We start from the raw sequence: 12458 nt of genomic DNA on the forward strand, positions 1-12458 counted from the left end.
TGTTGATGTAAGCATGTTTTAAGCGGTCTCTTTCTCCCAGACGGACCCAATCAAACAGTGGACACTGGCAGCAATTGGGCATCGTTACCGGTTATGGGTTAGTGTGTCCCATTAGTGAGGCAACTGTAGACGTAATACGTTGAATAATCCTGGTGGAGCATTGTGTAAGATTTCTCCTCCCATCTTAAAGCGGAGTTGGGAAGTTTTTGTACTTCTCGTCTAAGAGCTGACGGTGTGTGGTTCAAGTAGCAAGTGTTTATACTCTGGTGGCTCTACGAGTGTCATGTTGCTGTTAGTGTATCATTTATCTTACTTTCTTTCGAGCAGCAAATGGAGGAAAGCGTAGAAAAACAAAAGCGTTGTCCACGTACAACACCAAACCCACAGGTCTTGTGGTAAGCCCCAGTAGACATCAATCACAAGTCATCCGGTAGGAACAAACATACTGACATATGGACTTCCTACGCTCCGTAGTAGGTGCTGTTCTCTTGGTTCTGGTTTTTTTTTGATGCCGCGCGTTTTTTTTCTCCACCATTTTGTCACTTCCGAGTGGAGATTGTTTCCAGTGGGGAAAGCGTAGAAAATTATATGCTATGAGTAGATTCGGCTCCTAAGCTCCAAGGTTCTGAGCGCTTGAGCATCTCAACCAAGTCTGATGATGATTAATAGAGGTGCGTGTGTGTATTTGGGCTCATCTTAGACGGTGCGTCGGGCTAGTAATGTCCGAAGAATTTTGCTTAAATTTTTTGTTCATTTTTTTGTCGAGAAATGAACAAATTTATTATACTGAAAAACAATAAAACACCATCTGCATGATGTAATCAAATAGATCACTATTTTGGGTGAAAAAAATCGTATCGAAGCTATGGCACAGAGATACAACAATAAGCACCTTTTTCTTAAACTTCACGCCTAATTCGTACATATCCTTTTACGAAGAATCCATCTAGAATCGTCCCTAGGTCGGGTGGACGAAAGCACTAAAAATCGAACAAAGCCGAAAAGGGCAAACTAATTCTGACCTCTGCTCGAATATGCTAATGAGGCTTACGAAACTAATAGTCTGCTCACAAGAAAAGCACTTCATTTCCTTTCCATAACTTGCCCGTCTTCCGTCTTCGGTCGCTGTCGGCGCCTTGGCGATGAGGAATTTTTCCTTCTTGTGGAAAAGACCACAAAAAAAAAAAATATATATATTAAGCATCAACTCGATGAAATCTCAGACGGCCATAAAGCTTACATCTTCATTCGAGCGCGGGGTAATTGAGTGGGGTTTTGTGGGGGGGGTGGGGGGAACGTTGAGAGTGCGTGCTGGGAGTAAGTTTTTTTTCCCTTCTCCACTCCGTTGAATGTTATGAAAAAAAAAGGTGAGTGAAATCGGCAGGAAGCGGGCTAATAATGTTGTTGATGAAACAATGCGATACTGTAGTGGGATTCTTCTTTGCAAGATAGTTCTTATGGTGTTTGAATATTCTTTGTTGGAACATTCGGTATACTTGCCTCTCGGTTTTCCTTCTTTTTGATGTTAAATTGCTGCTGTACGATTTTATTGGCGTACATTTTGTTTTGTGCCCGTTCTCTAAGCTTTCTTTGCATTGAGTTTCCCAAGAAAGTTTAACACAAAGTTTTCTCAGTGTTCTTTTTATTTTCCTTTATGAAAGTGTATGTTTGTATTATTTTAATGTCGAGCTTTTGTTATAAGTTCTTTTCTATTTTCTTTCTTTTTTGTTATCAAATGTTTGCTTTTTTCATTTTTTATTCTTTTGTTTAAATGTTTGTTTGTACTGTTGTTATGTTTTATTTTCTGTTGTGTGTTGTATTAAAGCAATCTTTTACTCTCATTCTTCCTGCTTAGCATGATTTTATTCACGTTCTTCCTGGAACTGGTTTATTTACGCCATTTTGGATCCGTTTGTTTACGCGCGTTTCGCCATGGCGAAGAAAGATCGAAAATATATGAGCAGGAAAACTGTTCCTTCATAACACAGCGCCCACTAGCGCGCGTTCCACGGAAAACCTTATGTTGTTTATGCACGCTTCGTTTTATTAGTTTATATGTGGCTTGCCTTTTTACTTCCATTGCTGCTTTCTTTACCGCCTGTTTTTTTTTGTTTTGCCTAAAACGGTACGACGATGTTAACTTTCCGGGGTTTTTCCTATGCCATACCATGCATGGGTTATAAAAATAAGATGCTGAATAAATATTAAACCCAACCACTCCGAACACTTTTGCGCCGCACTGGGGAGAGGGTTGTGTGGGATGTGCGGAAGTGGGATGGTTTCGACATTTTTCCAAACCATGGCCAGATAATCGTTCTTCAGCTTGCTCACGCGTCAGAATGATTTTTCTCAACCCTTGCTGGCTGGAAAAACTCTGCCCCAGCATCGTTCCCATCCCATCGGTTGATAGTTTCGGGGCAAAGGCTTACACTATCTATCGTACCAGAGCACAACCATGTACCGTGTGCCGGTTTTCCTGTTTTATTTTTTTGCGTTGCACTACTTGCGTCTTCTGCAACCCTTGACAGGGTGAAATGACGCGGAGGTTGGTGGTGAAAATATTAGCATTTTTATTTTTACTGGAAGCGATTATATATATTTTTTTATTGTTTTAAAAGCGCGAACGCACGGTACGTTTTACGGCGAGCACTGAAGGTTCAAGAAATATGTTTATAGAACATACTGTATAAATAATTTATTTCGCGTGCACATCACTGTATACGCTTATCACATTCTTCCCCAACTGCTGCTGCAACGCACTGTTTTCCTATTTTGCGGGAAAACTTTACTGTTTGCGCTTTTCCGAGCGCACACACACACACAACCCCTTCCATTGAAGGGTGAATTTTCACCCGCATTTCCTTGATGCTGTTTGCCTTCCTATTTTTCTCCTTTATTTTTTGTTTTTTGCCACCCAACATAACAAACAAGGGGGAGAGCTTTTGCAGTGTAGGGGTGTTGTGTGTGTGTGTGATGGATGAAGCCCCCACAGCCACCTCATGTTTTTGGCTTCAACCTAGTCCCCACGGCTTCAACCTAGTGCACATTGGACTCTCGTTGCAAGCACGAGAAAAATGCGTTCTACAGAATGTGAATACAATTTTCCAACCCAACAACCTATCCATTATCTACTTTTACTTATTGCTCTTTTTCTGCGCAACACGTATTTTCTGACACAAAAATGGCTTGTTCGTTGGAGGCCGTGCTTCTTATTGCAACCGGCCCATCCTGCACTGTTACTTACGCTTTACTATTAACGGCTTATGCATGTTTTTAATCTATTTTCGAAACTATTGCCTTCCCTGAGCGCATCTAATATGGCTTTTTTTGTTGTTGTTGCTGCATGAGCTTCTGATTGAGTTCCACTTGCATGCGGGAACGGAGAAGAAAAGAAAGTGCAAATGTGTATGTGTGCGTGCGTGTGTCTGCATGTGTGTGTTTGTACGTGTATTTGTGTGTGTGTCACTAACTGTTGGGTGTATAATTTCGGTGATGGTGGTTATCGTCGTCCTGTCGGTGTCACGGTCGTTGTCCGTCGTAAAAACACGTGAATAATACTAATCCGCTTGTTTTGCCCTGTATCTCGCCCGCCCTTCGTCCGCTACGAGGGGTTTAGTTTTTATTTTAACGCTTCACTAACTTCGAATAGGATTTGCACAACTTTTTCGCTTGTCGTCTGTGCCTTTCGTCTATTGGGCCACTGTACTGTGTTCCTATACGCTTCTAACCAGGACTGAGGTGGTAATCTGCTTGTGCTGTGTAGCTTTATGTTAGTTAGTTTATGCGTGTGTGTGTGTGGGATTTTTTGTTTTTTTTTTTTTTGTAGAACTTGTGTCTTCTGGGATCGGTATTCGCAAGTGTGTTCATAATTTTACTAGCGCCATCCAATGAGGTTAGCAAAATTATGTGAAACAATTTACGCCCATCCATAAAGAATGACAAAAAACGTGCAAGTTTTAACTATTCTACGACCTCGGCTGCGAAGGCTACGGAGGGCCAGACAAAATTAAATGATTTTCTACTGCCTCCCTTTTTTTATTTACCCCTCCCCATCATCCTTTTCCTTCTCCTCCCCAAGGATATGAATAGTTATGATCCTTTCCACGCACACTGGTTTTTATTTTCGCAACAATTTCTAATAAAACTTTTCCCATTTCCGATGCCGATGTATTCCACCGTCTCCACCAACACCCGTCCACAATCGCACCGCACTATTGATTTGCATTTGGCAAACGCGCGCGTTTGTGTGTGCAACAGCCCAAGAGGACGAAAAGCTATCACGCTCGGTATTCATCACACTGACAGTGATCATAATCTTGCTGTTGGTCGTGTTTGTCACCTTCCTGATCTTCTACGGACGCCGCAAGCGTAACAGTGGCGCACGGCAAATTCTGCCAGAAGATTCGGTGTGCGGTGCAAGCTATCCGATCCTGAACGGGCATACCACCATACAGGATTTCATTGAGATGACCACATCCGGATCGGGCTCTGGTATGTAACTTGTTGGTGCTTTGAATGAAGCACTTGCTGGAGAACGGTAGGACTAATGGTGTTCTCTTTCCTTGCAGCTGGACTCCCATTGTTGGTGCAGCGCTCAATCGCTCGCCAGATACAGCTGGTCGAGGTGATCGGCAAGGGGCGCTTCGGTGAGGTGTGGCGCGGTAGATGGCGTGGCGAGAATGTGGCCGTGAAAATATTCTCCAGCCGTGAGGAATGCTCCTGGTTCCGGGAAGCCGAAATCTATCAGACCATCATGTTGCGCCATGAGAACATTCTTGGCTTTATCGCTGCTGATAACAAAGGTGAGGTTGTGTGATTGACGAAGAGCAAAATCTATGTGCAAAGCAAGTTACAATATTGTTTTTTTTTGTTGTTTTGCATCATTTTAGATAATGGCACCTGGACACAGTTGTGGCTGGTAACGGATTATCATGAGAATGGTTCACTGTTCGATTTCCTCACCGCACGCTGCGTCGATCCGGACACGATGCTGGAAATGGCGTACTCGATAGCGACCGGACTGGCCCATCTGCACATGGATATTGTCGGGACGCGCGGTAAACCCGCGATCGCTCATCGTGATCTAAAGTCGAAGAACATTCTGGTCAAATCGAACCTCACGTGCTGCATCGGAGATCTCGGGCTGGCGGTGCGTCACATTGTGGCCACCGATACGGTTGATATACCGTCGACGCATCGTGTCGGTACCAAGCGCTACATGGCGCCGGAAGTGCTGGACGAAACGATCAATGTGTATCAGTTCGATTCGTTCAAGCGGGCGGACGTGTACGCCCTGGGGTTGGTACTGTGGGAGATCGCCCGGCGGTGTAATGTCGACGGCATCTACGACGAGTATCAGCTGCCTTTCTACGATGTGGTGCAACCAGATCCCACCATTGAAGAAATGCGAAAGGTGTGTTTAGTTGTGGTGTTTAACCCAGTTATTAAAGTTTATTTCTTAAACAATATTTTAATGCCCGGTTTACAGGTAGTCTGTGTGGATCAGCAACGTCCTAGCATACCCAGCCGATGGATTGCCTGCGAAACACTGCACGCAATCTCGAAGGTGATGAAGGAATGCTGGTATCAGCATCCAGCCGCCCGTCTATCAGCCCTCAGGATCAAGAAAACGTTGGCGAATCTGCGCTAAAACGCGTGCAGGATCACAGGCCAACCACAGGAGAAAACACTGTTTTTAAAATCGTACTATTAAACATAATAACGCCCGTGTGGGTGCGCGATACAGCAGCAAATGGAAACGAATACAGAAACGAATGAGCAAAAGTTTCGCGAAAAAACGATGATAAAGAAACAAAAAACTAGTGACAGAGTGAAAACAAAAACACAGCTAAGCTAACTATAAAATCCATTTTTAATCGTAAGCAAGTTTAGTTGGATAAGTAACGTGGAGTAGTGGTATATGTTTCGTATAAGTACATAAGGCAAACATAACAAAGCAGTGCATGAGTGGGAAGTGTGTGTTTGTGTAAAGCAGCATGGAAACGAGTAATGAATGACCGGTATTGGGTGAATGAGGGTGATTGAGAGAATTAAAAAAAAAACAGAGGCATATTGCCAATCTATATATACACAGATACACTTGCAACTAGCGACGGGGCGAGGAAAGATTCGAATGCTGTAATCGAAAGTACGCCGCGTGCATTATTATCGAAATAATTTTCTTTCTTGTGCATTGTCGCCAATCTTTGATTCGTGTAAAAGATAACTATTGATTTTTTGTGTACAGTATGTTTTGACGGAAAACAATTGTTTGCCTTTAGTTTTAGCATCCTATTTGCTTGTATTACAACAGTCATCATGATTGAATTTAAAGAACAAAGACTAGAAACATATCCACTCCTTTTTTTAACAAACCGTCAACCTTAATAACAAAGTGCAGGCAACTAAATTTAAGGATTTTGCAACACACAATGAAGTAAACGAACAGAACAGGATAACAAGTTAACGAATCAATGCCACCAAATGGCACATAAAGTCAAATACCCACACACATACACACACCGAAAAACAGACACACACACAAATCTAAAACGGCCAATTAAACGCAGCAACGGCTACAAGGAATATTGAACAAAAAGAGAAGAAAACGAAGAAAACACTTCAATACCTCCAGTTTTGTTTAAGCAGATACAGTATCATCAATCGAATGACGAAAAACGGTCCCATTGACAAATGGACGTTTTGAGGAAAAAAGGTAGATTTAACTATTAAAGTGAGGTAGTATTGGTAGGATATAGCATGCGTTAGCAAAACTTGAATTTATCAAAAACTTACACTATCCAAACGCTTTTTGTTGGTGCATACTAAAACTGCGTGCAAAATTCCTTGTATGTGAATCCACCGAGTTGCATTGGGCCGAGCTACCGTGGAGTGCCAGAGAGCTTTTGTTGTGTGATTTATCCATTTTGTTGGCTTTTGTATTTAGTCCACCCTCCCCACAAATAAACGGGTTTTGTGTTGCTAACATTTCGTGAGGCACGCACACATAAGTATAAGCATCGGAACCTAAAGCGAAATGATGTATGTGGATCATTTCCCTGATAAAAGATACCTGGTGTAAAGAAAATTTGTTCACTCTGCAATTGAATTGCAGATTTGCGTCAGAAAGCTATCGAACGTGTGTGTTTGTGTGTAGCGGTAAAGAGAGAAGTCGTGTAGGGTAGGTGAGGAATGGAAAGATACAAAACTCTTTACAAAAGTCTACAAATCTAAACAAAACCGGAACATTACCTGTATCGATTGCTTCCACAGAACATACATAAATACACACTCAAAAAAAGAAGTTAAAAATAAACACAAAAGTGCACAATACAAAAGAAGGGAAAGAGAAAAGTTTAAAAAAGAAGTCTAACAATGCAATATAGAAACACTCTAGAGTACTTTAGATGGTGAGGGTGTAAAAAATGGAGCAAATTATTAAAACAAAGATGAAACAATACCAGTGAGCAAAGGAAGAAGAGATCTAACTACTAAAATTGTACCACGTACCATAATGGTGTCGCCGATACGGGTGACCCCAGGAAGTAAAGCTGAAATCTGCTCAGATGCCCATCAGGTTCAGGTTCAATCCTACCCCTACATACATATGCCCTATGTGTGGGTGGTGTAGAACGAAACAGAAGTTCATAAACTGCAACATGATACTGCCGTTTGCATCAAACACGCAAACAAACACTAATCCAAACCCCCAAAAGCACACGTACACGTATGAGATTATTGAGGAATGGCACTGAAGGGAGAAACCGTAAAAAGACAGATATTGGCAGGTTTTTCGTAGTGTTGCAGTGTAGTGAGATGTGCAGAAACACACTGCAATGTTCAGTGCATTCTTCCCCTTATTCCGTTCAGGTTATTCAGTTCAAACGTAATAGATAAGTAAATTCGCGTACTCACGGCCATCATGACGGTGTGTCGAGAGCGGCAGCTCAACTCTTTTTCCGCCATCCAGCGATAATAGGGTATGAAGAGAGATAGGGGAAAACAAGACACATTTTTGCAAAGACACCTATGTTCGATGGAAGGAACAAGCGTGAGCATTGCTAGTGGACGCTAGAACCAGTGAACAATCAAACCGTTTGCCAAACATTCTTCCAGATCAACAACATGAAACCCTCCCGTTCTGCAATCCACACAATTCCTGCCACGCCACACCAGGAGTTGTTTGAGTGTGTTTTTATTTGCATGTTTATTCCTGGAGACAGTCACATATACAAATAACAAACGCTACTAAAATGTTCCGAAGCAGTAGTAGAAGTAAGCAGAGAGAAAGAGAGAGAGAGAGAGAGAGAGAGAGTGAAAGAGTACAAGAAAACAAAAGCGAGTGAAAGTAATCGACATGGGGTTTGGCAACTAAAAGCGATAGATTTTTCAGGGTTTGATTGATGAAGGGCGTGTAAAGGGCGCGAAAGTCTATCGGTAGAATGTAATACGATCCAACCGCTACAGCATTTAATCGTTAAATATCGACAGGAATGGAGTGCAGCTCGATAGAGACACAGCAGTTATGTATAGGAACGCAGGTGAAGTTGGATGGTACTGTTAAGGTGGAAAAGATGGTAAGGATAAGCGCGATCAGTGCGTGTTACAAGACAGGATAGGCATTCATCCTTCATATACTAGTATAAGCTAGCCGGTACACACCTACACTCGTATGATTCCAATAACGTTTAACATTTATTATGTTAGAATTTTCATCCCAAAACAACACGAACGCATGCGTTACGCTTTCTTACCCTCACACACCAAATATGTTCGACAGCTCCATTGTCACAACTCGTAGTGTAGCAGTAACTCATCCGTATGAGGGAACGGTCGTACATGGTTTGTTTGGTGAGGAAAACTGGTCGGAAAACAGCACGTTTAAAGCTACCTCCAGATGTACGAAACAGGAGCGTACATTACAAAGGCTTAATACTTTGCTGAAGTTAAGTTCTCGTTGAGTAACTGGTGAATTGAACCATTTTATTGCATTAACATTCTGAGCACAATCCTGAGTCGTTATAGAGAGTAATGTTTGCTTTTCCGTTTTTCTTTCGTTCTAAAGATTCTCCAAGCCAATTTGCTTATCTGTTTTGTTAAGAAGTTTATGTATCGGTTTGTGTATTTTGCTTGCATTGTTTTTGAAGCCTTACACCGATCGGTACAAAGCTGTAGTTCAAATAGATGTTGGTGTGTGATAGCAATATTCAACTGTTGAACAACTAGACGAATGAACGGAAAAGGGGAAATACAAAAGAAGGCGATAATATATGTGCCAGAGCGCTGACCAGATGTTCCGCACAAGGACAAACCACTGTACGACATCGTACGACACACGGTAGACAATGGGGCTATGTATGTTTCGAACACCGGATACCATACACTACACACTCACACAGCCACAAATACACCAACAAACAAACTAACCAAGCAATAGTATTAGGTGTGAAGCACACCGTCCACATACCAATAGAGCAACCATAACACTTCCACCACAGCATTACCATATTCTACAATATACAAGCACATGAACCAATACCAATAAGCACCTAACCGCCCATAGCCAAACACACAACCGAAACAATAGTTTTTGAATCTTTATTTTGTTTGTGTTTTTGTGTTTACCAAGCAATTTTCGTTCCAAATGAAAGTGTGATCAATCAATTTTTTTAATAATCTAAGTTCATTCGTTGCCTTTCACACATCTTTGTAATATTGTAAGCAACTTTCCCCTATTACACCGTTAATTAGCTGTGGTCAATCGATGGCGAAAGGAAGATAATCCTTTCCGAGCTATTATAAGTTTATTAATACCCACTACACACACACACGTGTGTGTTTGTCAAGTTTCCTTTAGTTTGAAAGGGGAATAATATTGTTCACATGCAGTAAAATCCAACTTCACAAAAGAATGAAAGAGATTTTCTTGTAACATTTACAAGAATCCAAATGAAAGTACCTTTTTGAGTTGAATCCTTTTTTTAAGCGTAAACCTTTAAGAAATAGTTTCTAACTTTCTTTACAATCTGAGAATACATTGTGTAACTTTTGGAGGTAACAATGAGAGAAAGGCGCTGCGCAACACAAATAGACCTGATGTTCATTAACTGTTCTAAACGAGTGTTTGTGTAATAAAAGAGGAAAAAAATGAAGATTAAAGCAAAAGAAACAAAAAACAAAAGACGGTTGAAGAAAAAACATAATAAAAAAATGAATTTTCATATTTGAGAAGGAGGGAAGGGAGAGAGGAATGAATTAAAAAAGAAAAGTTAGTAGGAATTGAGTTGGTACGCGGAAGCGCAGAAAAGGGCGTGCAGTTGTGAAAAAAAAAACGGCAGAAGAAAAGTATAATTTATGATAATACAGTTTGCCCTTTTCCCGACCCGTTTCCTTCCTCCGCTCCGTATCCCTTTCTCCCCAGAGCATCTAAACCCCGTGTGTTAAACAAACAACAACAAAAAGTCTACAAAACAAATCTAACTTAAACACAAAGAAAGCAAGCAAGATACAAACAAAAAAAAAACATGAAAAGAATGTAAAGCTAATGTCCACATGCAAAATAGACAAAAACAAAATGGAGAAAGTGAAACGGTAGAAGTGGAAGGAACGCAAAGTGGGACAGGGAAATTATATAACAAGCAAATGTAACACAAACAAACACACAGAGCAAGCTACAAAGTTGTTAAGAGAGTAAGAGAAATTTTGAATGGTAAAAGGAAAAGGTGGGAGAGAGAAAAGGAAATCATTACGCTCGAAGCTATTTAATGTGGGGAAATGCTGCGGACACGGAAGCATACATTTGAATGTGAGGTTAAACTACCTTTTTGCTTAAACTAGAACTTGCTAAGAAGAAACTGCTGTTGATACGGTTAGAAGAAGGCGGAGGGGGAAGCTTGTCAGTGTTTAATGATTATCATTACCTTACTTACATTGGAATGTTTCTAACGCGAAGATGAAGGGAGCGATGTACAAGAAGCGATGGTAGGAACAGAAAATGTACTCAGTTTGCTCAAATAATAACCGCCATTTTGAATGAAATGAACCTTCGCCGTTTGGTAAACCCTGCCCAGTCGTGATTAAGTTCAATTTCCTTCCATCTGTTCAGCTAAGTTTTGAAGCAATTCAAACTACCTTTAATACACACATACAGAACGATTCGATTGTTTTTGGGTTAGTTAATCAAATAATACCCCAACACCCACAATACCCCCCGTGCGTCATATCTCGCCCGCGAGTGCCATCAGTGTGCGTGTTATTGTCGCAGTACTGAAACCATGAAACCCCGCAAATAATGTTATGTTCACATTGGCAGACGATATATAGAAGAAAGTAGCAGCACCTAGAGGGGAAGGAAAACGGAACTGCATTGAAAGATGGCGAAACGAAAGATGTGTCCCACGTTTGGTACTTTGCTACTTTGGGTAGTTGTTTTTTGTCCGCTAGCGTTTTAGAGTGGCAGATTAGGCACTGCTGCACACTTCTCGTAAGAATGTGTCCCCTAGAAGGAAGCAACATTAGTTTGGAAACCTAACCTATCGCTTAGAGGACAGTGCTGCGACACAGCGCGTAATCGTAACTAATTTAATGTTAATATTGCAGTACGGCAATGGTTTATTATCGTCCTTGGTTTGGTTTTGTAAGGTAACGAAACAAAACATACAACACTAGAAGGAGAAGGGAGTGTAGCGTTAAGCGTAGACTGTAGTACACGTACACGTCGATTATAATTTTCTACCTCATTTGTTTGATAATTACTGTGGTACGTTCTTTCGGGTCGTACGGTTGTGTTTTGCAGAGTGTGACGAAAAGCGAAAACGGAAGACGGCAGCACGACAATGTTTTCTTTAACGTTATGTTAAAAAACCTTGAGCATATAAGCCACATACATAACCACACGTATACAGCATACCCTCATTCGCATCTATAAGTATGTTCATATCATTCATTGTGGAATAAGTTAGTATGAGTTAATTTCTTAAAGAAACTAAAACCATTTAATTCATATAAAAAAAACCCTCCTCATTCATTAAAAGCAAACAGCACGGTTTTGGAGGAAGAAAGCAAAGCAAACACAATGAGAAAAAAAATCAAAATTGACGGATTTGGCTATGAATAATGGAAATGTTTGTGTAAAACCAAGAAGTAAATAAAACAAAACGTACAAAGTACGTTGTGCTTGACATAATAACCACAACGCAGAGGAAAACAAAGTGATTAACTCAGCAAAAACAAGGGAAACTCCAACTAAAAGAATGAGTAAAAGGAATAAAGAAAAACAATAGAAGCGAAGCTTTGGATGAGAGGGTGTCAGAAAAATTAAGTCTGCAAAAACAAAAGAAGGAAATAGCTGAAAGCAAAAAAAAAATAGCATTTAGATAAGCGACGGTTGGACAGAATCGTTTACCAAAAAGAATTCTTAAAGGATTTTGTAAGTGGGGTGTGTGCCGTGAAAGATATTT

General features: G+C 40.8%; 1 protein-coding gene across 1 annotated transcript in view; it reads left to right on the plus strand.

Moving 5' to 3' along the window:
• The window catches only part of LOC128711102 (TGF-beta receptor type-1), a 67005-nt gene extending 61355 nt beyond the window's left edge, over positions 1-5650 (plus strand). The window contains exons 6-9 of the mRNA XM_053805965.1: positions 4258-4491; positions 4569-4802; positions 4890-5413; positions 5489-5650. Of these exons, the coding sequence (XP_053661940.1) occupies positions 4258-4491; positions 4569-4802; positions 4890-5413; positions 5489-5650 (1154 nt within the window). The remainder of the gene's footprint in view (positions 1-4257; positions 4492-4568; positions 4803-4889; positions 5414-5488) is intronic.
• The last annotated feature ends 6808 nt before the right edge of the window (positions 5651-12458 follow it).

The sequence above is a fragment of the Anopheles marshallii genome, chromosome 3, assembly GCF_943734725.1.
Source record: "Anopheles marshallii chromosome 3, idAnoMarsDA_429_01, whole genome shotgun sequence".
NCBI lineage: Eukaryota > Metazoa > Arthropoda > Insecta > Diptera > Culicidae > Anopheles > Anopheles marshallii.